The sequence below is a fragment of the Dicentrarchus labrax genome, unplaced genomic scaffold, assembly GCF_905237075.1.
Source record: "Dicentrarchus labrax unplaced genomic scaffold, dlabrax2021, whole genome shotgun sequence".
Lineage (NCBI taxonomy): Eukaryota > Metazoa > Chordata > Actinopteri > Moronidae > Dicentrarchus > Dicentrarchus labrax.
This window is the reverse complement of record NW_026136721.1, coordinates 30,542,599-30,568,232: the sequence shown is the minus strand read 5'-3', so window position 1 is coordinate 30,568,232 and position 25,634 is coordinate 30,542,599. Positions and strand designations below refer to the sequence as shown.

Sequence of the window (25,634 nt, the reverse complement as noted above, 5' to 3'; positions counted from 1 at the left end):
GGAAATCTGGAGGTTTTATCAAGATGAGGAATTTTTTTTTATATTTTTTAACAAGCAACTCAACTTGCTTTACCCTCCCTTTCCAAGCGCTAGAGAGGAACTACACTGGCCATAAAACATGCACGACCCTATCTAGAGCCAGTGTTTGGTTTGTCCGAGCAACATGGCAGCCTCCACAGAAGGCTACATGTGGTGTCTGTAGATAAAAATGTCAATTTTTTTTTTTTCCCCCAGTTGATTATACACTAATGAAAACACACCTAGAAATACTATATTCAATTTCTGCCAGTAGATCCTCCTGAATGTTACACACTGGACCTTTAAGTAACATTCAGTGAAAAAATATATTTGGAAAAATGTCTTCAGATTTCAAAATATAACAATTAATTGATCTGATGCTGATATGTGTATCCAATGCTTTGACTAATGTGCCACAAGAATGTAATTTTTTTTAGTTAAATATCTTCATTTGGGGGGTTTTCCAAGCAAATATTGATATATGGTAGTTTGCGATTAAATCAAACCCCATAAAGTCTCCATGCAACCCTATTGCCCCCCATGAATATTTCTCTAGATCCGCCCCTGCGTATATTATATCATCAAGCAGCCTCCAACTCAACGCATGCAGCTCCACCTACAGGTAGCACCAGGGAACTGCACACACAGGAACCAATCGGCACACATTTCCACAGCCATGATTCAGTCCTTCAGAAAATGATGTGGCAGCCTTCAGTGATGAAAAACAACCCTCCTCACCGAGTCGTGATGAGGTGAACCGGCGGCCGGAGCTCCAGCAGAGAGAGAGAGAGAGAGAGAGAGAGAGAGGGAGAGAGAGAGGGAGAGACCACCAACATCAACACCATCACCACCGTGCAGGAAAAGAAAAGCGGCTGCCCCCTCAGAGACCATCCCCGACGCCCACACTTCCGGACTGGAGCCTCTGGAGGCAGCTGTGTCGGGATGCATCCGTCTCCCGGTGCTGCTTGAGATGAGGATAAGACGACGACGTCTTCCCCGGTGAAACGGCGATGCTCTCTACGTTACATTAGACCCAGCCCGTTACAACCTGAGCAGAACCGATCAAGATCGCGGCGGCTGTGCGCTCAACACTCAAAGAGGGGATCCAGGCTTTAGCCATACTGTCTGTCTGCTGTCAACTGTTGCTTATTTCCACTGTAAATGAATCTTGTAAGGTAGGTGAATCCATATCGTGTGATAATGCAGTTTAGGAGAAGAAAACAAAGCTCGTAAACTACAAGTATTTACCATATTGCTGCTTTGACAGTGATTTTAATGATGATGATGAGGAGGAGGAGGAGGAGGATGCTGAGGATAATGGAAGGGTTTGGGAATGAGCTGTTAAAAAAAAAAAAAAGTCAACATTTACATTTAAACATATCTTATGATGTTATAATCTTGTACCCAGGTGGTTGTTTGCTTGACAAGCATTATTATTATTAATAAAACACACACCTGCCACTTCCTTTTCCTCCTCCTCCTCCTCCTCCTCCTCCTCTTCAACATCATCTTGCTGTCTTTTCTGTGTGCACAGTCTTTCTTGAAACACACAATAGGCCACACAAACACACATCCTCCTTTCGACTTATATTTACACATGAAATCCCACTGGGTCTGGGTCCAGGCTGTCTTGGTGGAGGAGGGGGTGTATGGATGGTTTCACAGCAGGAAGAGGTCAAACAGAGCAGACTGGGGCTGAAACTCACAATTATTTTCATTGCCAGTTTATGTGCTGATCGTCTGCTCTGTAAAATGTCAGAAACTAGCACGTAATGTCCGTCACAAGTTCCCAGAGCTCAGGGTGACACCCTTTAAAGGTTTTTCCGACAGTCCAAAAGCCCAAAGAGATTTAATGTGCACTGATATAAAACAGAGCAAAGCAGTTAATCCATATCTGGGAGGCTGGAACCAGCATATTATTTGGGTATTTTTGCTTTAAAAAGCACTGAAACAATCAATTATCAACATTTTTACAAACGCAAATGTTTTCTGTTCACCATTAGCAAAATCACCTTCAGCTTATACATAAAAACAGATTTTCATGTGTGTTTAACGTGATGCTTTAAGGCTGTAGGCAAATTTTCACATTGAGGTTTTATTGAATATGATGTGAGAACAAAGCATTCATATTTTATCTGTTTATTATTTTTCTACAAAATATGAAAATTCTTGCTTTGTTTGGGCAGAGGACTGTTTTGATAATTGATTAATTATTACAGTTGTAAGACAAATTGTAAATATTCTCCAGTTCAAGCTTTTCAAATGTTAAGAATTGTTGCTTTTTTTGTATTTTATATAATTTTAAATTGAATATTTAGTTGTCTTTGTTATGTGGAACAATTAGTCGAACAACATAATTTACGTATTAATCAATAATGATAATAATAATTTTTACTGCCCTATCATTTTAGAATATTGGGCTACTACATTTTCAGTATCGATTTTAATAAATTCATTTTTCAGTCTTTAAAAGATCAGATAGTGGAAAAATGACCCGCCCACAATGTCCCAGAGCACAAGGTGACATCTTCAGCTTGCTTGTTTTGTCTGAACCACTGTCTAAAACCCAAATATATTTAATTTACAGTGTTAAAACAAAGAGATTAAGAGGCTGGATCCAGAGAAGATTTGGTATGCTTGTTTGATAAATGATCAAAATTGTTGCAGATTAAATTTCCATCAATAGATCAATTATTTAACACATTTTTAAACATTTCCTTCCTTTTATTGCTGTATATACTTGATGTATTTGCACAAAGAGCAACACTTAATTGACCAAAAATATTTGCTGTAGCCTAATATTAATTTAATGTTCAGCATTAAGTGGACAGAGGTTGTGGTCTTCATGGTTCAGTGAGACAGCCGAAGCAGAGAGCGTTCCTTCTGTCCGTCCTGCTGTCGTATGAGAAGAGTTATCATGATGTTTCCACAGCTCTGCTCTGTCCAGTTAGTGTGTCTCTCTGCCTGGCCTCTGGCCTGGTAATTATCAGCCAGCTTGATAAAGTCATTAATGACCCGGCCAAGCCTGCTGGGCCTGGCGCTGACACACACACACACACACACACACACGCACACACAGAGAGAGTCAGTGAGATAAGGCCAGTTGGATACAGGGTGAGGAAGTCTTTTTATATGGGACAGGACGGTGTGTTTCTGGGTTGTGTCAGTTAGTATTAATAACTCTGAATGAGTGTCACTCTAAAAACAGCTGCTTAAGGAACAGGCACTCAGTGTAGGAGATAGTGAAAAGAAAAGATGAGGCATGTTTGTTAAAGATTAATTTTTTCTGTGATTGTCATTACATGAGGTGGATTTTGAGTCTTCTATTGCCGCTACTTTGGTTTATCCCCCTCAGTATCTCTGTAGAAGGATCAGGAGTGTCATATTTAAAAAGGTATGAGCTGACGTGTGGGAGGAAAACATCATGTTCTACTGTTGCACACTGTTGCACAACAACACAGTGATATAAGATGGACAGTTTTAAGGGTAATATCACTCCACTTGGACTGAAAACGTTCTGTAGGCTTCTCTTGTTCCCTTTGCAGATGACACATAAATGCACAGCTCAATATATCTGACTGGATTCTACCTTTGGGCTGAAACATCTTAAGGTTTGAAAGAATGACTTGATTGTCCTATGCACAAAAATTCATATATATGAATTTTTTATTTGAGTGGTATTCCCTTTGATGGCGGCCGCTTTCTGGTTTTGAGTCCTTCCAATCTTAGAACAATGTGTGTGTGCGTGTGTGTGTGTGTGTGTGTGTGTGTGTGTGTGTGCGTGTGTGTGTGTGTGTCTGTGTGTGTGCGTATGTGCGTGTGTGTGTGTGTGTGTGTGTGTGTGTGTGTGAGTGAGAGAAAGAGACATCACTAAATCTAGGTCTCTTATGAAATCTTGCTCTGCAAGATGCAGTATATAAACAGGGAGGGGTTGTGGTTTGTGTGTGTGTGTGTGTGTGTGTGTGTGTGTGTGTGTGTGTGTGTTTTGTGTGTTCACATGGATGTGTTTGTCCATTTGCTTTCCTGCATGTTAATTTAATCATCGGAAATGCAGAGAGGAGTCATGGTCTCGGAGCAGGAGAGGGAGATGGAAGAGATGAGGAAAGAAAGATGAAAGAAAACGAGGAGTTTTCTGGTGTGGAAAAAAAATTAAAAAAGAAGACAATCCCTCTTCGGTGGTTTCCATGACGACAGTGACATCACTGATGGAGTGCTACCTCCTGAGCTGTTTGTTTGTGTTTCTGTGAAAATGTTCAAAAGCATAGATTTGAGTTTAAGTGTGTGTGTGTGTGTGTGTGTGTGTGTGTGTGTGTGTGTGTGTGTGTGTGTGTGAGTATACAGGCATATATGCACATGTGAATTGTTTATGAAAGAGATCATCAGGACAAACCTCTGGTTCAGTCGGTCCGTGGTTACCCGCTGTTGCCAGGCAACAGCAGTCATGGCAACAAGTTGAAGCATGATCCAGCGTTGCTAAGCAAAGGGACAGGATGGGGTGAAATTTTACGAGCAGCGTTGAGATACGAGTGGATACAAATATTGAAAATGTTCCACATGGTTTTAGAACATTAAGATGAAAAAATATTTTAAAAATCGAAACAAAATACGCTTATGATTCCCACAAATGCTGCTTTCGAGGAGAGAAATCAATAATACTGTTGCTTTTTATTCTAATTTGTATTATTTCCATCTCTCCTAGTGTGCACAGTACGTCTCATTGTTGCATGGAGCCAAAACTAACTGCAGATTTTAGTTTATATAAGAAAAAATTCATTGAAATATATATATAAATTTAAATCTGCTCATTTGTGATTATTCCAGGTTTATGAACAACCGTGTTCCTCCTAACAAGAGATACCAGCCCACAGAATATGAGCATGCTGCCAACTGTGCCACGCATGCGGTGAATGCACACACACACTCACACACGCGGACCACAGAAAGTGATCAATAACATGAGCAACACACAGATGAAATGACACACTCAGTGAAAACTGGGGGAAAAAAATCCAGCAGTGTAACATAACGGATAAATGAAAGACACCTACACATTTTTTTTTTTTTTTTTAAACTACACCTACGTCTTGCACTAGATTTCAGTTTATCCTGCATGTTTGCCTGCGTGTATCTCATGTTTCATTTATGTTATGAATTCATTTAGTTATGGATAATCCCCAGCCTGCTGGGCAGCTCAATGTTGCACTTCCAGTCGGAGGACCAATGGGAGCGACTGTCGGCCTGGGTGTACGGGGCGGGGCTCAGCTCGCTCTTCATCATCTCCACCCTATTCCACACTGTGGCCTGGAAGAAGAGCCACTTACGGTACGCACAAACACAAACACACAGGCACAACAGAATATTTGGATTGTAACGTTGCAGATGATGAATATGGTTAAAGGATGTAAGAAGACTGCATGGTCCCTTTTTACGTCCTCTCACACATTCACACTGGAACAAATAGTATGTATCCCCACACTCCAGATTTGTTTTTGTGATCTAAAACACACTGATGCTACATGTATAAACAGTGTCACTCAGTTGTCTTGAGGCTGTTTGGTCTCTCTCTTCAGGTCTGTGGAGCACTGTTTCCACATGTGTGACAGGATGGTGATCTATTTCTTCATTGCTGCCTCCTACGCCCCGTGGTAAACAAACTAGCCTGCTATTGTGTGTGTGTGTGTGTGTGTGTGTGTGTGTGTGTGTGTGTGTGTGTGTGTGTGTGTGTGTGTGTGTGTGTGTGTGTATCTATATATGTATAAGGAGTGTGTATATACAGTGTTTGTAGTTATTTGTTCCTGTTCATACTCCACCAGGCTGAACCTGCGGGAGCTGGGTCCCTGGGCGTGTCACATGCGCTGGTTGGTGTGGGTCATGGCCTCTTTTGGAACCACCTACGTGTTCTTCTTCCATGAGAGGTCAGTTCATTTACTTACATTTGTGCATTTTAATCTGTTCCTCCAGTGTGACAAAATAATCTCAACTCAAAGGTCCGCTTACAAGCTTTTTCCAAACTTACAACTGCCTCCCATGATCTACGTTGGTGAATGGAGCTGGCTCAGGTGTAGAGATGTACTAGTCCGAGTTTTTCTCCGTCAAATAGCCAATACTTAGTACTGATCTAATACCAGTGTCCTTTTTTTTAGCTTCGACCAGCAGCTGTACAGCCCGCTTTGTAGTTGTAGCTGCCTGCAAAAGTCATTGTTAACACTTAGAGTTTCACAGTAAAGGCCGCTCACTGCCTTCACATTAAAATGCATTTATTTTGAAGTAAATACAAGAAGTGGTGAAGTATCAGTGGTATGTTTGCACATGTTAATTTATCACGTGCACAAACTTAAAACTGTATTTCATGTGACCCGGTGGCATTTGGCTGACTCTGCTCACTGAGGTCAGCATCCACGCTGATACACGTGTAAAAAGTTGGCAGTGCGGCATCAGACCTCAACATTAAACAAGGATGGACAAAGCTAACAATATGGTTGGGCTGTCAGAACTTCTAGAGAGTCTCCCCTGGAAGGAAACTCAGAAAAATCACTGTGGACTGTTTGTTGTGACATTATTTTGTCCCAAGTTTAAAAAAATAATCTTCCATGTTCCCCTCTGTATCAGGTATAAGATCATGGAGTTGATCTGCTACACGGTCATGGGAGTTTTTCCTGCCTTGGTGATCCTCTCAATGGTGAGCACACTCGTTTAGTCTCACCTTTAGTCTTTGAGGTTTTGTCATTTCCTTCCTAGTAATGTCATTAAAACTTTAACATGATGAAAACTTCTGCTTCTTCCCAGCCGGAGCAGTCAGGATTGTGTGAGCTGCTTGTGGGCGGAGCCTGCTACTGTCTGGGGATGGTCTTCTTCAAAAGTGATGGCATTGTACCATTCGCGCATGCCATTTGGCACCTGTTTGTAGCTATGGGAGCAGCCATACACTACTACGCCATCTGGAAGTACCTCTATGCCCAGCCACCCAATCAGGTCCAGACCTCCAGATGACATCAGCACTGACCTCACAAGAAGTAGCTCCTGTGTTTGAGCAACTTCAAGGGGGTGATGTGAGCTCTGTCCAAATTCAGGGGCTGTCTCCTTTGTAGGCTGAACCTCTTCCCCAAATAAGATGTTGTAGCCTCACAGAAACAGAAACCAGTGGTGCATTCAGGAGATCCTCCTTAACCCGTAAAGTCAAACAAATCCATGTTCATCACCGGGAAGTTGCACTCAATCGGCCGGCAAAGTTGTAACAAGACTAAGAGTTCACAGTCATGCTAGCAGATTGATGAGGCAGTACCATCAACATATAAAAGATGGATGTTGAGTCTCTACTTCCTGCCTCTGTACAAAAATGAAGCCAGCTGACTCCACTGAAAGCAGGGCTCAGCTGTCAATCATGACTTGAAACCCCTTTTTTATAGCTTCAAATAATGAATTAGAACCAAACTTATGAACATACATCACTACCTAAAATTACAGAAACCATCTTTGGAAAAACATTTATTTGACGTGTACTCCCATCTGCTAACATGGAGGGGTCTATGACCTACACTGCAACCAGCCACCAGGGGCAAGCCAGATGTTTTGGCTTCACTTTTGGGGAGCAATCATGTCGTCCATCTTTTATATGTGATCGGCTGAGCTAAATGCTAATGTCAGCATGCTCACCTCCTCATAGTGAAAATGCTAACATGCTGATGTTTAGATGGTATAATGTTGATTAGCACTAAACACAAAAAGTGATGGAAATATCATTAGTCTAGCAGAGGATCATCAAAGTTACAATTCATCCTGAGGAGAAAATTAATGTCTATAGTGACCTAATTTTATGGAAATCTATCCAGTAGTTGTGGAGTTTTGTGCAAAAAGTAAAAACTTTGGTGGCCCAAGAGGAAAAGTCAGGGAATTACCAAAGTCATTAGGATTCATCCTCTGGCCACCATGGGTATCTTAACCTGAATTTCATGGCAATCCACACAAAAACCGTTGAAATATTTCACTCAGCTGCTCACATGGAAATAAAAAACACAGTAACTGAAAACTGCAAACTGCAAACAGTGTACTAAAGTAACAGTAAATGTATCCATATAACTTCATACTTAACTTATTTCCTGACTTTATGAGTCGACGAGGACACACCATTAAGCGATTAATGTAGATTGTAGGATAACTGTAGAGGATACGAGAAATAACACACCGGTGTTTTGCCAAAAGGTGTAAAAAACATCTGCATTTGGAGGAGACCTTGCACTGGTACAACCTATCGACCTGTTGAGTGTTCAAAGGAGGCAGCCTGTGAATTGGGACACAGTTTTTTTTTTTTTACTAGTCCAGTTTAGTTCATGTTATTTTTCAGGAATTTTGGTTTCATTCCAATGATCAGGGGTTAAATTACTATTCTCGGAGATTTCTCTCTCTACGTGGTGCACGACCAGATTCAGTGTTCAGAAGCTGAATTGAAGGCATTGTCTTATTGTCAAGAGGAGGACAATGTTTACAATTAGCTGACTTGACTATCATAATTAGTTTAAGGACATTATTTAAAGTGTTATTATCGTCATTAACAGAAGGTGTTTGATTACATTTAGGAGGTTGCAACATCAGTAATTTACTATTCCAATTCAGAGCGTTAGATAGTATTATTACTGTTATTGTTATTAGTTGTGCTATCTACACTGTAGGACACTATATGGTTTAACAGCGGTTGCTTCAGTCAGTGATTTACTGTGATTTACAAATTAAGCATGACTGTAGGATGATATTTTTTTATGTTGAACATACAGATAATGATGGTTTTAGTCTTGGAGAATTTACTTGTGTGCTTCCACATTTACCAGGCTCTACACGGTAGATTATCAAGCATAAGTACTGAATTCTAATAGTTTACTGTTGTTGATTAGGTTTAGTAAGTAAAGATGTCATCAGTACAATTTATACAGTATATATTTATCAATGACGTACAGTATATGTTGATTTCATCTATATTTTCTAATAATGTACTTACAGTGTCAGCTGATTATCTTCATCATCTACAACCTAATTAATGGGACTCATTTGATGGAGTTTGTCAAAGTTACATGGTTGAACCTCAGAAGGGAAAACCACTGTCTGATTCAGCACTGCCAGACTTACTGCCGTAACTGATAGCACACTACTACCATATATACATCTCACACTTGAAAGGAAACTGAAGCTATAGTATTGTTGAACAATCTGGCCCAATATTAAGGCATCTCAGGTGTGTGTGTGCATGTGTGTATGTGTTTATGCTTGTGTGTGTGTGTGTATGTATGCTTGTGTGTGTGTTTGTTTGTGTTTCCGATACTATCTGACTCCCATGAATCCAAAGCCTCTAATCGGCTGAGTCTATGTTTACACGTGAACGCATGTACCTTGAACACAACAAAAAAAGTATATTTGGAATATATCTGTACTCTTAGTGTTAAGCTGTATGTGGTGGCACACAGTTTATTGGACACGCTCGTATAGTAGGATAAATGAGGAGCAACAGGTCATACTGGCTAGTATTCATAGGTGCAAAAGATACATTTTTTAAACATCTGCTCCTGTTCAACCTGTTTTCACTGCTGTCTGTGTCTCAGGATTTGGATCATTTGGGCTTAAAAAGCCTATGAAGCCACATTCAAGGACCACTAAAGCTGCTCTGGTTGTTTGGGTGCTGTCTGCAGCGACAAAAATGATCAAATAGCTGTGACTCTGCTTTCTTTAATGCTGGCACCACTCCATACAGCTTGCTTACTCACATCCCCAAGCAGGGCAGTAGTCCCAACAGTTTTTCTGCAAGCTTTACATATGGGTAATATTTATACAGTGACCAAACAGGAGAAGAGAAAGCTTTAAAGCATACAGCCACTATAGATATTACAGCAGCAGATATGTTTAGGTTATAAAAAGGAACTAGAAAGCATACCTTTGCTTTAAAATCCACAAAATTTGCATTTAGATTTGCATGAAAATACACTGTGATAAACACTCATGAGATGAATGTGCCAATGTTTTTTTCATTCAAGTAGGCTCAGTAGTTGTAGAGAAAATGAGGAGGGCAAAACTTTCTTTATCTTACAATGTTAGGAGGTTATTAGTGGATCCACACCAAAAATTAATCTCTTGTTCCTTCCAACTTTACACTTCTTTTCAACAGATATCCTGCTAAGCAGACAAACACAATGAGATGAAGAGAGGGGACTGATAGCATAATATTTTCAGTAGAGGTGACAAATAATGTTATTCAACTATTACAGATCAGAGCTGCACAATTTTAACAAAGGCACAGCTGTGTAGTTTCCTTTGCAGCCTAACAGGCCCTGAACAAGGGGTCTCGCATTCACTTTCATGTCCTCAGTAAGTAAAAATTCTTTACAACTTACCAACCAGCACATGAATGCATCATTATACTGTAGGGTTAAAAAAAAATCATCTAGTGACAAAAAAAAACACCAGAACTCAACCAAATGTGTTCATTACTTGAGACCTCTGACCAACAAACACACCAGGGTTAAAAAATCATCTGGATTTAACACAAATCTTATTTGTTATTTTTCATCGTTTACCATTTTCTTTCTTTAGTCATTAGGGAAGGAAATGTATCGTCACAGGGGACCGGGGATTGCATTTATCACACTGTGGGTATCTCAGTTTGTGGAATGAAACTCTCATTCAGATATATTCTCAAATTTAAGAGTATGTTTTAGTATTTGTACTCTTTAAGTGTTTACTTGAACCTCTGAGAAACACCAAATGATTGCGCGTTCTCTGGTTTGGAGTACTCGGGGGTAATTATAGCCTATCATAGCCAGTATTTTGACTCGCTCCTCAGGCTGGTTTGGCAACGATAAGATGAAATATTTGAGAATTTGACGTGTGTCTGTCTTGTCTTGTTTATAATATATGTTTCCTTCAGACATACAGTGCCCACCTGACTTTGTATAGAGTTTTATAAACTCTCCATGAAGCCTTCATGGACCCTCTGTACATTGTTTATAGACGCTCTGTGATTGTGGAGCTGCTGACTCTGTTCTCAGTGCTGCTGGTGTTTTCTTTCTGGTCGTATGAGACTGATTATATTGTCTCATAATTTCTTTCTCTCTAGTTTTCATATTGGGTTATTGTGTCTGTGGTGCTTTTGTGCTGTGATAAGCCTATATGATGCCAACAATGCTTTTATCTTTTCTATTTCTCTTGTAATAAAAAAAAGTTTTTTCATGCAGTATATTCCTGGACTCATTTTATAATATTTCACCTCTTTGGAAAAACAATTGTTTGTCTACAGTGGCTGTTGAAGGTAAAACTGCAGCAGTGTGTAATATAGTTTTTGCTATACAATGGAATATAAAGATATATTTGGACTTTATTATATGTACTGTATAATCCAGTACAATCTGCAGATGTATCTGTATTATACTTTGGCTTTGTATTTAAGATTAGTGTTTTAACCGTTTTTCAGCTTATTTTTATTTAACTAAACTTTCATGTCAAAGATACTGAAGTAAATCAAGCAGAAAGACTTTATTCATAGTTTATTCACAGGATCACATACCTCACATTTGAGAAGGGGTTAGGTAAACAACAGTACTAGTACTAATAGTAATAGTACTGAAAATAATATGAACAATAAACAAAATGAAAAGCTAATTATGAATTATAAAGAGAGACAGGCTCTGTCCTGTGAACCAAATTTCGTCCCAGTGAAGAGAGACGATGTAACATTTGACGTAGTATAATGTCAACAAAGTTAAGAAAATTTAGTTTTTTTCTTCATAACATTACACTATTTCCTCAAAATAATTATAATAATCAGATTTATTTATTTTTTATTATTTTTTTTACATCTGTCCATGATGGATCCATCACAGATATTTATGTTGACTTCCTTGACAGAGAGGAAAAATATTTATATATTCTGCTGCAGTTTGCAAATTTCATTGTTGAAATTTCATAGTACTGATGAAACAAACATACTGAGATCTGGACACATCAGAAGTTGCTGTTTTTTCCCCCCTTTTGTTTTTCAGAAAACTTTCGAAAATGTTCTTTCGTTTAAAATAATGAGAATCAAAATAATAAGCAAACAAAGGGACTACAATAAGGAATAGACTTCAAGTTATTTAACATTTCTTTCCACACACTCAGCAACCGGATTAGGTTTATCCATGAAATCTAATTGGAGACCCCAAACTTTTCTCGACCACTATGGAGATTCAAAGTGTTCAACATTTTATGTTTAAATGAGACATTATAAAAAAGCAATCATGTGAATAAATACTGACATAATATAGGCTATAAAGGCAATATGCAATACGTTTTTAAAATTCAGTTCGTTCATTCATTCATTATTATGAATTTATTTTGAAATAAATAAATGAAAATAACCTGTAATAATCTCAGCTATGACAATATGCAAGATGAATTAACATTTTATAATAATGAAGCTGATTGGATTATTTCACAATGTCATTACCGGTTATAATATATATTGTATTTATTCACATGGTTATTTATATAATAATTTGTATTTAATATTGAACCATCTTTATCCTCATCATGCCTCCGCCTCCACGTTGCGCTCGTACCGCCGGTGTCCGCCAGGCGGAGCCGTCTCCGTGCGCTCGGGTGCCAGAGCAGGTGCGCCGAGGTGAGGCAGCTCGGGTGTTTCCGTCGCGGCTCGGCACTGAACCGCTGTGGATGTGGGAATGCGGCTGCCGGAGGCAGCGGGCATTGCTGGACACTCGGCGGAGATGTGCGCACAGAAACCGGAGCCCTCAGCGGTTGGCTGTCGTCCAACTTAACGGGACTGGTTTTTTTTGGAGGGGGTGATGTGGGTATGAACCCCGGACAGGCTGGGTGTCGTTCGGAACAGGGCAGCTGGGTTTTTTTTTCCTTTTCTTCCCACCCCCCATATTTTTCCGGGGATTTTCTATTTTGTAAGGGAGACGGAATGAGAGGAGAAGAAGGATTCCCCAGCACTATGGAGCCACGCATTGCAGGCAGCGTGAGTACTAACGCAACAGACACCCAGGAGACCTCGGGGGACTGGGCTTGTCACTGCTGGAATCACACCTCAACTTTTCCAGGATCTATTTTATTCACGGGCAAGACGCGCCACAGCTTTCACCACCCTCGTAGTTAGAAACAGAAAAAAACATGCTATTTTATTTGCATTGTTGTTGAGTGTTTGTTCACGTGTCGGAACAGTGTTTACGCTAATTGATTGATTATGTGTATGTGTGTGTGTGTGTGTGCGGTCATTAGACACACCTGCGGACCGTTAGAGGCCGGGCTGTCAGCTTTTAGTGCCGCGCCTGACGACTCATCAGCGGATTAATTTCTGAGGATTTTCTCCTGCCTTTTGTTGCTACGGCGGTTGCTACTGACGACCACTGAGCCCGAAGTCGTAAACAGACGGACGGACACCAAATAAAGGGCAGACCCCCTCCTCTTCCTCCTCCTCCTCCTCCTCCCATTCGCAGTCACAAGTTATGTCCGATATTATGCAGTCTGTTATGGGTGTCAAGTTTTCCCTCAACGCGGTCTTTTATTGCTGACCTTCTCCTTGTCTTGACAAGGACAGACAGCAACTCAAAAAAAGGTGCTTGGAGAAGTTGCCGTGTGTGTGACATGACTACCAAATGTAACACTACCTCCCTGGGTCACAAAACACAACCTACCAAATGCAAAATGTAGGCCTCTTGCTTCGTGTGTGTGTGTGTGTGTGTGTGTGTGTGTGTGTGTACGCAAGGGGGGTTTGTTGGCCCCAGGATTGAGTTAACTGCGGCCAAGTAGCCAGATTACTGTGGATTAGCAGGCATTTAAAATAGTCACGTTATCCCACCAGTGCCTGCAGAGTCAGCTCCAACAACACCTTTTAGGCCGCCTGCCAAATATTTGCTGTAAAAAGAAGACATTATATCCTGTGTGTAAGTGGATAAATGCACAAGTTGCAATCAAAACAAGAAACTGCATGAGGCGCTTTCATCTGCTGACAGATCCGATGCTGCTGCTGCTGCTGCTCTGGCTGCAAAATGTCCACTTGGTTCCGGATGTAACCTGCATGAAAAGGTCTCCATCGGTCAAAAGGGTTCATCCAAAGCCAAAGAGTGAAGCGTGACTCACCTTCTGCAGGGACACGGCCTGTTTATTGAGATAAAATGCATGACCTGGATGCAGGCAGGGACATAGTGTTTGTATCGGTTTTCATTTAATGCTTTATTGAAGCAGTTGCATCAATTTAAGTATTATATTTTTAACAACAAAGCTGGTGTTAGTATACAAAGAAACACACAAAAATATCCAATATCAGAGCTTAAATGAGTAATTAATTAGCGGATTGACAGGCGTTAAATAGGCAATTAATGATTAAAGTCATTTATCAACATAAAATGTGATAATTGGGGAAAATTTGATAGTTTTGAATTGTTAATCAGACAAAAACAAACAATCTGAATAAGTCACCTTGGGCTCTGGGGACTTCTGATGTGCAGCTACTTTCTGCCTTTTTACAAACATAATAATAAATTGATTAGTCAGAAAAATAAAACAGAAAGAAGTCGTTACTTTGCTGAAAGAAAAATCAAATTTGTGCCTTTTAAAAAAAATGGAATATATTTTCTAAGGGAATTTAAAATGAGCCAGTCTTGTTGTGTACATTAAATACTGGGTATAAATGGAATATTTCACATTGTTGGTAACAATCAACCAACATAGAAGTCCTGTGCTTAAATGCATCCAGTGAACTCAAAGTCTAAAGTCAAAGGTCAGTGTGTGTCAGTATCCGCTGCAGACACACACACACACACTAACACAGTTTAGACTTGATTGGAGCGGTACACTGTCTAAGCTCAGAACAAGTCAAAAGATGTCTTTGGCAGCCGATAATGTTGATTTGCAATTTCGACTCTGGTGTGAAAAGAGCTTACCTCTGTCAAGAAATCATTAAAAAAAGCTAAAAGCCACAGCAGTATTATCTGACTCCCAGAGGATGTGAAGTTAACTCCTGAACAACTGACGTTATCATCATGTTTAATTTTTTTTTTCAGTGTGAAAGGTGACCGTGAAATGAAATGCAAAGCGTCTGTCCCTCAACTTTAAACCTTTATCTGGTGCTGCGGCACGTAGGAGCGACAATACATAACAGCAGCAAGGTACCAGCACACGCACACACACACACACACACACACACACACACACAGTTATTTGTTATTTATCATGGTCTGTTTATGGATACTTTAGATTAGATTTTCTTTACCTTCCAGATCTACAAATGTTCCACAAGTAAGTGTAAGATGTAACCGTGTGCTCATCATCACCTTTTTAATGCCTGGAGTTTTTCATATGAGTGCGTGTGCAAATATTTAAACCCTTAAATCCTTTAAATAAAGCGTTTTCTAAAATTTCCTCGCTCACCAGTTGTGGAGTTTGTGAAGCCAACAGCAGCATCATGTTCTACGGTTCTTCCTCCGGGGCCAGTATGTCCCTGCCATCCAAGAGCCGCCTGAAACGACAGAGCAGGACCTTCACACAGGTACGCACACAAATGTACACACAGTCTGCCATTTTGGTCCAAACTCTTTCAATCTCAAGAGACTATCTTAGTTAAAGGTCAAATTACATGAGGAAAACAAACTGTCTCTAGCAAATATTAATACAGTTTTTAGTGGCGGTGCTCTATACCTAAACGTATCGTATCATATATTGTGCACTTTTAAAATTACAGATTAATTGAAATTGATTACACAGTGATACTGTTGCCATATTGCCATATTTAGCCATGCAACAGCCACAAATTCTGGTCAGTCGATCTATTGTCTATTGGCATCGTATTTTGTACAGACATTCATGGTCTCCATAGGATTAATTTAGTGCCGCCATGAGGTTGACATTTTGATGATTATTGCATGTATTTCTATAAAATCCGGTACACACACATTCATGTTCCTCTCAGGATGAACTTCACGAAACTATCTTTGATCTAACATCATAATCATGTAATAATTAGCAAATATTAGCTTCTAACACACCAAACTAAGATGGCAAACATGTTAAAAATGACTCCTGCAAAACATCAGCATGGTAACTTTGTAATTCTGTTCCCTTCCCGTAAACTGGGATGGCGACAGGAATCTCAAAGATGTATATCTCTAAATAGAGTTGTTACGATACCAGTACCAGAAATGCCTCTGATACTGCCTAAAATATGGAATTGAGTATCGCCTTGTACCTATCTGAGCACCACGTTATTTTATTCTACTTCCCAGCTGCGTCCTGTTCGCCTTTCTTTCCCAGGATGAGGATGTCATGACCCGCCCTACTCCTGACTCTGATTGGCTTTCCCTTATATTCCCACCCTAATCTAACCAACCTGAACCAACGAAGACAACGAGTACTATACTGTACTAGCCAATCAGGCAGAGTAGGACGGGTCATGTGCATTGTGCTGTAGAGTTGATTTCTGGTAGTGTAACGTTACCCAGAGCTAGCTATGTCAGAAATGCTGACTGTCAACCTAGATAATAAAATAGTTAATTCTCTGTATGTATTTGTTCATGTTTAACAAAATGTTTAACCTGAGCCAGGCCATTCAACAACAATCATAGCAGTCATACAGGGTTAGTAGTATACAGCTTTTAAATAATATACATGTGTGTGTTTGCAAGGTTTAGGTATCGGAAAGGAAAAACATCTCTATCTCTAAACCTTGTAAAATAAAACCAAATCAATCTGTATGGCTGGATACCATTAGAGGCATATGTTTTTTGTGATTTTGGTGAACTGACCCTTTAATACCATTAATGTATAATGCAAGAAACATATGCTGTGCATGCTTTGTGTGTGTAAGTGGCCCTACAGTACATCGAGTATTGTTTGTCTGTTCACCAGGTCCTGTATCGTACTCTGAGTTACAGAGACCGTGTCCCAGTAGAAACTGGAACAAACACTCGTGGGGACCGGCGGTCGACGACTGAACCCCCAGAGCGACCGGCGGACGACCCTGCTGAACTCTCCACGCAGAGCTCGGCCCCTGGGGTCCTGAAGATTTTTGGAGATGAAATTTGTGCTGGTGCCAACTACAAGAGCGTCCTGGCCACGCCGCGCTCCAGTGCGCAGGAACTGGTCAAAGAGGCACTCGAGCGTTACTCTCTCAACAAGAATGCCGCCCACTCTTACGTCCTGTGCGACGTGATCGGGCGCTTAGAGGGGGGAGGTGGGATAGGAGGAGGGGGGTGGCGAACTGAATGCTTGCGTGCGCTGGGAGACAACGAAAAGCCACTGTTGCTCCAGGAGCTGTGGAAGCCCCGAGAAGGACACGCTCGCAGATTTGAGCTGCGCAGGAGAGCAGAGGTGGAGGAATTCAATGCCAAAGAGAAGGATACCATCACTGCTGGTGAGGAAACACACAAAGACAAATACACACACAGCAGCTGGTCTAATTCCCTTCCTTTCTTGACATGTCAAACTCAGCAAAAAAGCACAGCTCGTTACCTCCTCTGCAGTGTGTGTGTGTGTGTGTGTGTGTGTGTGTGTGTGTGTGTGTGTATAAATGCAGAACAAGAGCTTTTTGTCACCGTTATTAACCCGTAGAGAAGATATTGTTCCTGAATACCATACCAGTGTTTTAAATGTAAAATAGCTGTCCTTTGAAGACAGTGTGTCATTTGGATTTTTTTTTTAGAGACACACACATACTTAATTGTGCAAATGGAGCACTTAAAGAAACACACACACAAATGCACACACACACACACAAACAGCACAGTAGAAATGCCTGGACAGCTGGTCGATTGATTGAGTGAAAGCTGAATCCTTTGTGAGGTGTGCATGGGTGTGGGCACTCTAGTGTTTTTATGAATGACACATTTCTACAACGGGGAGGCAATATCATTTTCCTACTGAAGTACCTGCGCAAGACTGTACTGGGTCACACCTGAACTGTGTACACTCAAGTGAAGCACAGTCTCCTTGAAGATTTTCAATTGATAATGTGAAAACAAATTAAAACTAACGTTACATCTGCAATGCAGTAATATGAATCTATGTGTGTGTGTGTGTGTGTGTGTGTGTGTGTGTGTGTGTGTGTGTGTGTGTTTTGGAACCATGAAGTGACCTTTAGGTAGATTGGTGTATTGATTAATGAAAAGTTTGCCATTTACACACCCATGCACACACTGAAGACACTTATGAACACCCAGTTAGCGCACAATGGTGTTCAGAGACATGGAACAACTATTTTCAGCCTCACAGTCACACGTTGCTCTTTGCAGCCACACTAACATTTCTCATGAAGCATGCCAGGGTTTACTGGTTGCTATGTCAACTTCTGTGGTAGCCAGCGAGTCAGTCAACAATCTTTTTTTTTTTTTTATTTATTGTTGCACAGTACAGTTGGTTAATATTGTTTTGTGTAGATGTTTCGGACAGCACACAACCTGTACTGTAGGAGCTGTAGAAAAAAAGAATGAGTTTGGTGGTTCTATAGTTTTCTTATGATCAATAAATCCTACGAAAAGACCAAAACCCACAATGTGTTAAATCATGTCTCAGTACTTTCTGTCTTCCCAACGCAGTATCAAGGAATCAAGGAAATGTATTCATCATTATATAACACAAGGTTGTATAACGAAATAAAAGTTTGTAGTTCCTTCATGCTACACACACAGAAAGCTAAAAGATACTTAAATTAATAGAATACGAACATAAAAGTCAAAATGAAATCAATCAATATATACCGTTATTTATATACATACGTTTACACCCAGGAAATAATTCTACAGTGCAACTTTAGTGTCTGGGGAATGTAAACAGCAGCAACAAGATAGTGATGATAATAAGGTTTCATCTTCACATAAAAAGAAACAGTATCCATGTAAACCATCATCCATGTATCCAGAGTCCGCCTGTAGTTTTGTTTTTAAAAAAGTTGTTCTTCATGCCGTTGAATGCCTGTATTTTTACACATATTTAGCATAATCAATGTGTGGGTTTTTAACAAAGCCTTGGTTATATTGTACAACAGCTAGTTACTGTAATTTGTATTACCCACTACTTGGTGGCAACTATTTGTAACCACGGATTGATACACATTATGTGCTAGTATTTCCAGTAGGACTATTTATAGTGGATTGACTTAAAATAATTAAGGGACATGTTACTTTTTAACAATATGTGGACAACAGTGGAGCTCTAGGGGAATAAGCTGTATCTGCATTGGTTCGACGGATACATTTATTGTTGGTTTTGGTCTGTTCATTGGATTTGTTTACAACAAGAAACAAAGATTATCACCAGCCTCCTCCTTGTAAAAGCTTTCCTTACTGTGCTTCAAGACATTTCAGTTAACAGTTACACAACTGCAACTTGAGCCTCTTTTGTATAATGTCTGATCACAGCAAAGAACACATTCTGGTTTACTAACTAATACTTATTAATACACATTATTTTCCCTTTCACACTAACCTTTTCTTCTTTGTGTTATAGTGTTTACAAAACTCCCAAACCCTGGAGTATCTTCCTCTTTACTTCTCTGTCTTTCACTTGCTGTTTTCTCCCCTCGTGTACGTGTGAGCGTGCATGCACATGTGTGAATTCTGTGTATTGTTACACACAATTTTTACAGTGAGATAGCATTTTAAGGGTGCTGTAGGATTTCTATTAACACGAAACACATCACTGCCAATTAATGAAAATTGTATGTTCAACCTTCAGTGGTACAATCTGCATTCCCAATTCTGCTGGTTTGACTCTCAACTGCAAACTCACTGGCAAATTGGATTTATTATAAAAATCAAAGACAAAAACACCCAAATGAAAGCATCAAGCAGTAGCAGTGTAATGATACGTCTGGATCAATATCAGTGTTCAACAATCCAATATATCAAAAGTGAAAACATGGATTTATATTGTCATTTTTATTTTGTGTGGAAATATAGCTGAGGCACATGCCATTTGCAAACAATGCTGTTACTAGATAAAATAAATGGAAGAATTCAGTCACTTTTGTGAGTTGATATAAATGTAACTGGCTGTGTTAATGGGCATATATGATATTGTCTCATATCGATAACCCCTTAATTAAAAGCTGAACGAAATCCTATTGTGGCAGACTTTCTGATTTCGGAAATGATCATATTGTTGTCTAAAGAATCTGTATAATAAAATATCGTCATGAAACTGGTGATTTACGCCCCTACTAAGCAGGCCACAGTTTGCATCGATAATTTATACAGTTTGTAATAAAAAATATGCGATTGTTGAATTTGAATACAATACTAATTTGACAGTGATGTATTGGAGGGGAAATCCTGCACCTCATACCTTTTAACTGTGTATCTCTCTTTACTAACTGCTGATGTGACTCACTAGAAGCACCGCTCTTTTTTGCTCCACAGTGCATGCGTGTCTTGTTGTTGGTATTTGTGCGTGTGTGTGTGTGTGTACGGAAGGGTTATTGGTGTTTTTGGTGAGGGGTTGTTTTCTCAGCCTCCCGACCCTTTATAACCCCTCCTACCCCGTTGTAGGGCCCAAAACATCCCAATTCCTGGCGGCTCTAATGGGTCGGTCTGGGCTGGGCAAACACAGGAGCTCCCCCCTGCGGTCTGGTCGAGTGGTTCAGTCTAACTCTAAAGGTGGGGACTGGCCTCAGGTAGGGTGGCTGTCAGTCATTGCCATGGATACCACCTCTACCGGCGTTGTCACCAGTGCCACCCCCATTGCCAGTGATTCAACCAATGTGTGTGTGTGTGTGTGTGTAAATCTGTGTCAGCCATCGCATGGCCTCAAATTCAAGTCATGAGGAGCTACTCAGTTCACCTCTCATCAGGTTCACTGTTGTCAGCCACATGTGCTGCTCCATCCAGCACCATTGATTTCATCTGACTGGTTTTGTTTCACTTAGTTTCCACTCAGCTCACACATGACTGTTATGCACTTGTGTCACTACAACCTGAGAAGTTGCTTCACTCATGAGTCAAACACACACGCTAACAATGCACATGTTACATTTAAGCCGTTTCTCGTTTTCCGCTCTTTACCTTTCTTTTCTTCTGTGCCCTCAACTTCTCTCCCTCCCTGCTCTGCCTCTCTCCTTTTTCTCCTTTTATTATTCTCCACCTGTTTTCCCTTGTGCCCTTCTCTCTCCCTCCTTGTTCTGGCTCTTGCTCCTGCTCTCCGCCTCCCTGCAGATATTAATGCTCAGGCTCGTAAGCTCCAGAGGAACAGGGCAAAGGGGACGCTGACCCTGCCGCGGTCCAGCAACTCATCCTTTTGCCGCAGCCTCAGCGAGACTAGCCTCAACCAGGTGGGGCCTCACACTGAAGCCTAGTCATGATAATTGATTGTGTTATTATTCATGGTACTGTAGATCCTAAATGTGTACATGTGTGTTTTGTGTCTTTGCACGGGTCCGCAGTTGGGAGTGGGAGAGGAGCCCAAGCGTTATTACTCCACCCTGCCAGGGCCCTTAAGGGGTCGAGAACGGGAGGCGGCCTCCAGCAGCCGGAGGAAAGAGGAGGGAGGTCAGGGAGGAGGAGGGGTGAGACACTCGCTTTACCAGTCCCCACACCTGCTGCTGCTACAGGGATACAATCGGCAGGTGAGGATAAGGAAGAAGTCCATGTGTTGTGTTAGAAACTTCCAGTATATCTGTTTATGTGATATTTGTTGTGCTGTGCGTTGCAGGACTGTTTGGTGTACCTGCTGAACAGAGAGCAGCACACAGTCGGTCAGGAGACTCCATCAGCTCGCCCCAACATCTGCCTCTTCTCTCCTGACATCCTCCCCCTCCACTGCCGCCTGCGCCGAGTACCCGCACCCCGTCGCCATGCCAACAACAACAAGGGAGAAGAGCTGGCGGAGAGTCAGCGGTCCTGTGTCGCCGTTGAGCCGGTGCTCCACGCCACAGTCCTAGTGAACTTTTCCCGCTGCGAGCGCTCCACCACGCTGCGACACGGTGACCTCCTCTCCTTCGGAGCGCATTACATCTTCCTGTACAAGGACCCCACGGGCGCTAAGCCTTTGCCTGCTCAGACCTTGGCACGCCTCCGCTCCCTGGGGCAGCTTTACGACGCAGGGGTGGAGGAGGGAGAGGGCGGGGCTCAGACGTGTAAGATGTGTGGTTCTGTGCTGAAGGACAGAGCGGCGCAGGTGTCAAGTGCTCCGGCAGTTAGACGGAGCTTCAAACCTCACCTGGTAAAACCCCGCAGCGGGGGGACAGCAGCGGGAGGGCCCCTTAGTTTGTCAGGAGGGGAAGGTGGAGGAGGAGGAGGAGGAGGAGGAGGAGGAGGAAGAGGAGGAGGAGGAGGAGGAGGAGGAGGAGGAGGAGGTCAGAAACGAAGGCTACAGCTGGAGTTTGACCAGGCTCATGAAGACCAGCTATTGAACAGGATTGTGTCTCTCATAGAACCTGGAGGTCCGTGCTTTGATTTATAATGTAACAGTGAATATAAGATAGCCGTTGCACTCATACCAAGTTTTAACCTCAGTGGATGTTTTACAATTAAAATCTTATTTCACCAAAATTTTTTAAAAAAGCCATGTAGATAGTTTTGGTTTATTTGACTAGGTTTAAAGAAATCTGTCTCTGAAAATTTAAGGACAATCACATACAGAACAACAGGAATGCTAGAATGAGGTTGTCAATGGACAAATACACAAGTACTGTTTATTATACAGGGATTAGGTGCAGTCTGTCCGTAAAAATAAGGAAAAAGTGGTAAAAGATCCACACTGTCTTGAGACATGCAGTCTCATTTCATCCAGTATTTCTCTCTTCTGCAGTCAAACGGTTTATATATAGTAAGAAATGTCCCTGAAAAGCATCATCTCTTTCCAGAATCTGTGTCCCCGTTACTCCACATAATCCACAGACCTTACAGTCAGCTGTTTCCTAGGCCGAAAATAGTTCCACGTGAAGTTTTTGTTCTTTGAAGCAATTTTTGTGATCTGTGAGCTGCATGATTAGATAGACACCACTAGAGGTCAATGAGAAAATGTGTTTTTTTTCACTGACCCTTTTAAAATGCCTCACAGGAGATGACCATAAGCTGACACCTGCCTACCTGCTGTGTCTGTGCATACAACACTCTGCCTCAAGCTTCCCACCTGGGAGCTTTGGAAAACTGCTGCTCAAGATTGTCCGACGAATCCAGACCATCGCATGGGTCAGTGTCTGACTGTCTCTCTGTGCCTGTCTGTCTGTCTGTCCCTGTGGTACTTTGGTCTCTGCTCAAGATGACCTCATGTGGAGAGAAGCCATGTCAGGTCAGGTGAATAGTTAAACAGATATCACATGTTTGTACTGTATTACGCACACAATATAATGTTCCACTGTAGGAAAAGATGAAGCTGAAATAAGTATAGACAGAACGTTTATTGGTGACGATATTCAATTAATTTGATGTATTTGCTGGCTTAAAATTCTCAAATGTGAGAGTTTGTTGCTTTTCCGAAGAGCTTTGGAGACGTCACTTTAGGTCTCAGAAGTTGTGAAATTTCTATCTATATTTCTAATCTTCTAATTAGAGTAAGCTTATATTCAGTTCAGTGGGACACACAGTAATTATCAACATGCGTCACTGTGTTAGGTTTTGTAAATATGATAGTGGTATTTCTTTCTGCAGGTTAGTGATAGCGTCATGAAGTGTGGTTCTCCTACGCACATCCTAAAAGTTTAATGAGAACTTAATTGCTCTGTGTGTGTGTGTGTGTGTGTGTGTGTGTGTGTGTGTGTGTGTGTGTGTGTGTGTGTGTGTGTGTGTGTGTGTGTGTGTGTGTGTGTGTGTGTGTGTGTGCACCTTGCAGGAGAGGACAAAGGAGCTGGCTCAGAAGCAAGCTCAGCAGTGAGTATCGCTTTCCAACAGAAAGAGAACATGTGTGCTCCTGTACCGTTTTTTTGGTGTGTTCAGTGTGTCAGTATATCTACCTAACTGTGTTTAACCATCCTCTCTTTGTGTGTGTGTGTGTGTGTGTGTGTGTGTGTGTGTGTCCATGTAGCCAGGACCCGGCCTCCCTGTCTCTGCTCAGCATCTCAGACTTGATCCCAGACCTGCAGACGATCTTCTTCTGGATGTCCAACTCTATCGAGATCCTCTACTTTATACAGCAAAGAGCACCAGCATACACACACAGCATAGAGACACTGCAAGGTACACGCACGCACACACACACACACACACACACACACACACGTATACACACACACAGATTCTGAATGATGAGTGTGGAAACAACTTTGCTGAAGAGTCATTACTCACACTGACATACAGTAGATAGTGATACAGCTACATCACTCCCTCCTCTCAGTATATATCTGTTAACTATGCTTCTATCTCCGTCATCTGTGTCTAGGGTCAAAGGAGTCGTTGCTATCGGCGACCATATCAGCCAATGAGGAGGCAATGACTATCTTGGAAGAAGTGATCATGTACACTTTCCAGCAATGTGTCTACTATATCACCAAGGTAATCTGTCACCCTGGCAACGGTGCCATCTTCATAATGAGTGAGACATTTTTTATAATGTTGTTTTTAAACTAGAGTAGATGAATAATAACAGACCGTGTGTGTGTGTGTGTGTGTGTGTGTGTGTGTGTGTGTGTGTGTGTGTGTCCAGGCTCTTTATGTAGTGTTACCAGGTTTGTTAGACTGCAATCCATTCCCAGTCGACAGCTCTGAGCCCTGCTGGAAAGGAGGTGTCGGGTTTCCTGAACCTATACGCAGGGTCCTGCAGGTAAGCACGTGTATTGTGTTGTAGTGCAGTTATGGTCGTCAGGATTATTAAAATCATATTGATTATTAATTATCAAATGCCAGAAATTTTGATAAATGATGTCTTGTTTAAAGATCCCCACCAGGCATGTTTTTTAAAAAAACTTTGCAATAATCATTTGTGCCTAAGTTCAATAAACTAATTCTAATAACTAAAATTCTTACAATTGCATCTACTCCTATTTCCTCATTGAAAAATCCAACTTCTATGAATATGCAAATATTGTTAACATAAAAAATGTAACTACTACACACAAGATGTCTCCTTCTTCACTGAAAAATCAGTTCTCAGTGTTGGTCCGCTGGAGGCTTCAAGTTTCCACATGACACTTGTGTGAGCTGCATTTCTCGACCAGGATTGAAAAAAGTGCTGCACAATTAATCGAAACATTATCGAAATCACAATTTTTCATCATAATTTTAATGGTGAATTGTGATGAAAACATGATCATTCCCACAGTTGCAATATCTGTCAAAATAATCACAATATTAAAATTTTATCATGCAGCCCTAATTCAAAGTCCCGCTCATACAAACGCGTCTTAAACTCATATTTAAAGTGTGTTTATCCCTGAGCTCCAACAGATGTGATGAATGTGTTTCCTCCCTTATAAAATATTTGCAAAGACGATTTTTCAACTACTTTAAATCCTACGTTGTTTCATGGTTACTCATACTTATTCTTCACTGCCTTTGATGACGCAATGCTGCCTATCTTGGCACATTATCGCCACCTGTAGATCATCGGGATAGGGTGAAACTATTAGCAGGAATGTTTATTCCTGTACACCTGCAGTTAAGTTAAGTCAATGAATGTGCATTGGAGAAACCAAACGCTGTATGTAAGTATGGAAGAGC

At 41.1% G+C, this 25,634-nt stretch overlaps 2 protein-coding genes across 3 annotated transcripts in view; both read left to right on the top strand.

Moving 5' to 3' along the window:
• Positions 1 to 555: 555 nt before the first annotated feature.
• On the top strand, positions 556 to 11,233 carry LOC127355609 (monocyte to macrophage differentiation factor 2-like). Of its 2 annotated transcripts, XM_051386665.1 has the most exons (7): positions 558 to 1,193; positions 4,840 to 4,921; positions 5,180 to 5,340; positions 5,589 to 5,663; positions 5,832 to 5,933; positions 6,628 to 6,697; positions 6,805 to 11,233. In XM_051386665.1, the coding sequence occupies exons 1-7, from the start codon at positions 1,180 to 1,182 to the stop codon at positions 7,006 to 7,008; spliced, it is 708 nt and encodes a 235-aa protein (XP_051242625.1). In that variant the 5' UTR covers positions 558 to 1,179; the 3' UTR covers positions 7,009 to 11,233. The 2 variants fall into 2 exon arrangements, with proteins under 2 accessions (XP_051242626.1, XP_051242625.1); XM_051386666.1 differs by lacking the exon at positions 5,589 to 5,663 and having other exon boundaries at positions 556 to 1,193.
• A 1,418-nt stretch (positions 11,234 to 12,651) lies between these two features.
• Positions 12,652 to 25,634, top strand: part of radil (Ras association and DIL domains) — a 25,255-nt gene continuing 12,272 nt past the window's right edge. The window contains exons 1-15 of the mRNA XM_051386673.1: positions 12,652 to 13,012; positions 15,057 to 15,161; positions 15,273 to 15,291; positions 15,427 to 15,541; positions 16,897 to 17,401; positions 20,532 to 20,639; positions 21,195 to 21,310; positions 21,422 to 21,604; positions 21,691 to 22,243; positions 22,316 to 22,420; positions 23,041 to 23,171; positions 23,812 to 23,849; positions 24,004 to 24,155; positions 24,358 to 24,470; positions 24,622 to 24,738. Of these exons, the coding sequence (XP_051242633.1) occupies positions 15,281 to 15,291; positions 15,427 to 15,541; positions 16,897 to 17,401; positions 20,532 to 20,639; positions 21,195 to 21,310; positions 21,422 to 21,604; positions 21,691 to 22,243; positions 22,316 to 22,420; positions 23,041 to 23,171; positions 23,812 to 23,849; positions 24,004 to 24,155; positions 24,358 to 24,470; positions 24,622 to 24,738 (2,247 nt within the window). The 5' untranslated portion in view covers positions 12,652 to 13,012; positions 15,057 to 15,161; positions 15,273 to 15,280. The remainder of the gene's footprint in view (positions 13,013 to 15,056; positions 15,162 to 15,272; positions 15,292 to 15,426; positions 15,542 to 16,896; positions 17,402 to 20,531; positions 20,640 to 21,194; positions 21,311 to 21,421; positions 21,605 to 21,690; positions 22,244 to 22,315; positions 22,421 to 23,040; positions 23,172 to 23,811; positions 23,850 to 24,003; positions 24,156 to 24,357; positions 24,471 to 24,621; positions 24,739 to 25,634) is intronic.